General features: G+C 46.9%; 1 protein-coding gene across 4 annotated transcripts in view; it reads left to right on the top strand.

Annotated features, from left to right (window-relative positions):
* Positions 1–1,336, top strand: part of CD276 (CD276 molecule) — an 11,384-nt gene that overhangs the window by 5,705 nt on the left and 4,343 nt on the right. For all 4 annotated transcript variants that reach the window (XM_042019979.1, XM_042019981.1, XM_042019980.1 and 1 more), the window contains one exon: positions 351–392. In XM_042019979.1, coding sequence (XP_041875913.1) covers positions 351–392 — 42 coding nt within the window. The remainder of the gene's footprint in view (positions 1–350; positions 393–1,336) is intronic.

The raw sequence follows: 1,336 nt of genomic DNA on the forward strand, positions 1-1,336 counted from the left end.
CCTCAGCAATGCCCTTTTTTCCATGGATTTGGCTCCCGGTTTTCAGCCTCACACCCTCGGCAATGCCCTTTTTTCCATGGATTTGGCTCGGCCACGAAATTTTTCCCGCTGGGAATGGTGGTGGGGGCGTGGAAACCCGGGAATCCCGGGGGGTGCTGGAGCATGGAAAGGCTCAGGGGTATCCCAGCCTTTGGGGGATCCATGGATCCGCCCTAAACCCAGGGATGTCCCCTCTTCCCGCCGGCATTTTCGGGACACCCCCGTGGGAAGGCCGGGATGCTCCGAGGGGCACCCCCAAATCCCGGGATGGGGCGCGGGGGGTTGCCCACCTCTGGAATGTTGTTTTGCAGGGCCCGAGGAGCGGGAGGAGGAGGGCGAGGAGCCCAAGGCAGGTGGGTGCCCGAGGCCGGTGTGGGATCCGCATTCCCGGGGATCCCGGAGCCCTGACCCGGCAGATCCCGGAGAAAGCTCCCTGTTCCTTAATAATCCGCCTGATTCCTTAATAATTCGCCTGATTCCTTAATAATTCACCCCGTTCCTTAATAATCCACCCGATTCCTTAATAATCCACCTGATTCCTTAATAATTCACCCCGTTCCTTAATAATCCACCTGATTCCTTAATAATCCACCTGATTCCTTAAAAATCCACCCCATTCCTTAATAATCCACCCCATTCCTTTATAAAACCCCACAATTCCCTAATAATCCACCTGATTCCTTAATAATCCACTTGATTCCTTAATAATTCACCCCGTTCCTTAATAATCCACCTGATTCCTTAATAATCCACATCGTTCCTTAATAATCCACTTGATTCCTTAATAATCCACCCCATTCCTTAATAATCCACCCCGTTCCTTAATAAAACCCCACAATTCCCTAATAATCCACCCCATTCCTTAATAATCCACCCCATTCCTTAATAATCCACCCCAATCCACCCCATTCCTTAATAATCCACACCGTTCCTTAATAAAACCCAAAAATTCCTTAATAAAATGACAGAATTCCTTAATAATCCACATCGTTCCTTAATAATCCACCCCGTTCCTTAATAATCCGCCTGATTCCTTAATAATTCATCCCATTCCTTAATAATCCAAATCGTTCCTTAATAATCCACCCCGTTCCTTAATAATCCACATCGTTCCTTAATAATCCACCTGATTCCTTAAAAATCCACCCGATTCTTTAATAATCCACATCGTTCCTTAATAATCCACCCGATTCCTTAATAATCCACGTCGTTCCTTAATAATCCACCTGATTCCTTAATAATCCACCCCGTTCCTTAATAAAACCCCACAATTCCTTAATAATCCACCCCATTCCTT

The sequence above is a fragment of the Corvus kubaryi genome, unplaced genomic scaffold (assembly GCF_017639235.1).
Source record: "Corvus kubaryi isolate FWS band 111438036 unplaced genomic scaffold, C.kubaryi_AGA036_p1.0 36594, whole genome shotgun sequence".
NCBI lineage: Eukaryota > Metazoa > Chordata > Aves > Passeriformes > Corvidae > Corvus > Corvus kubaryi.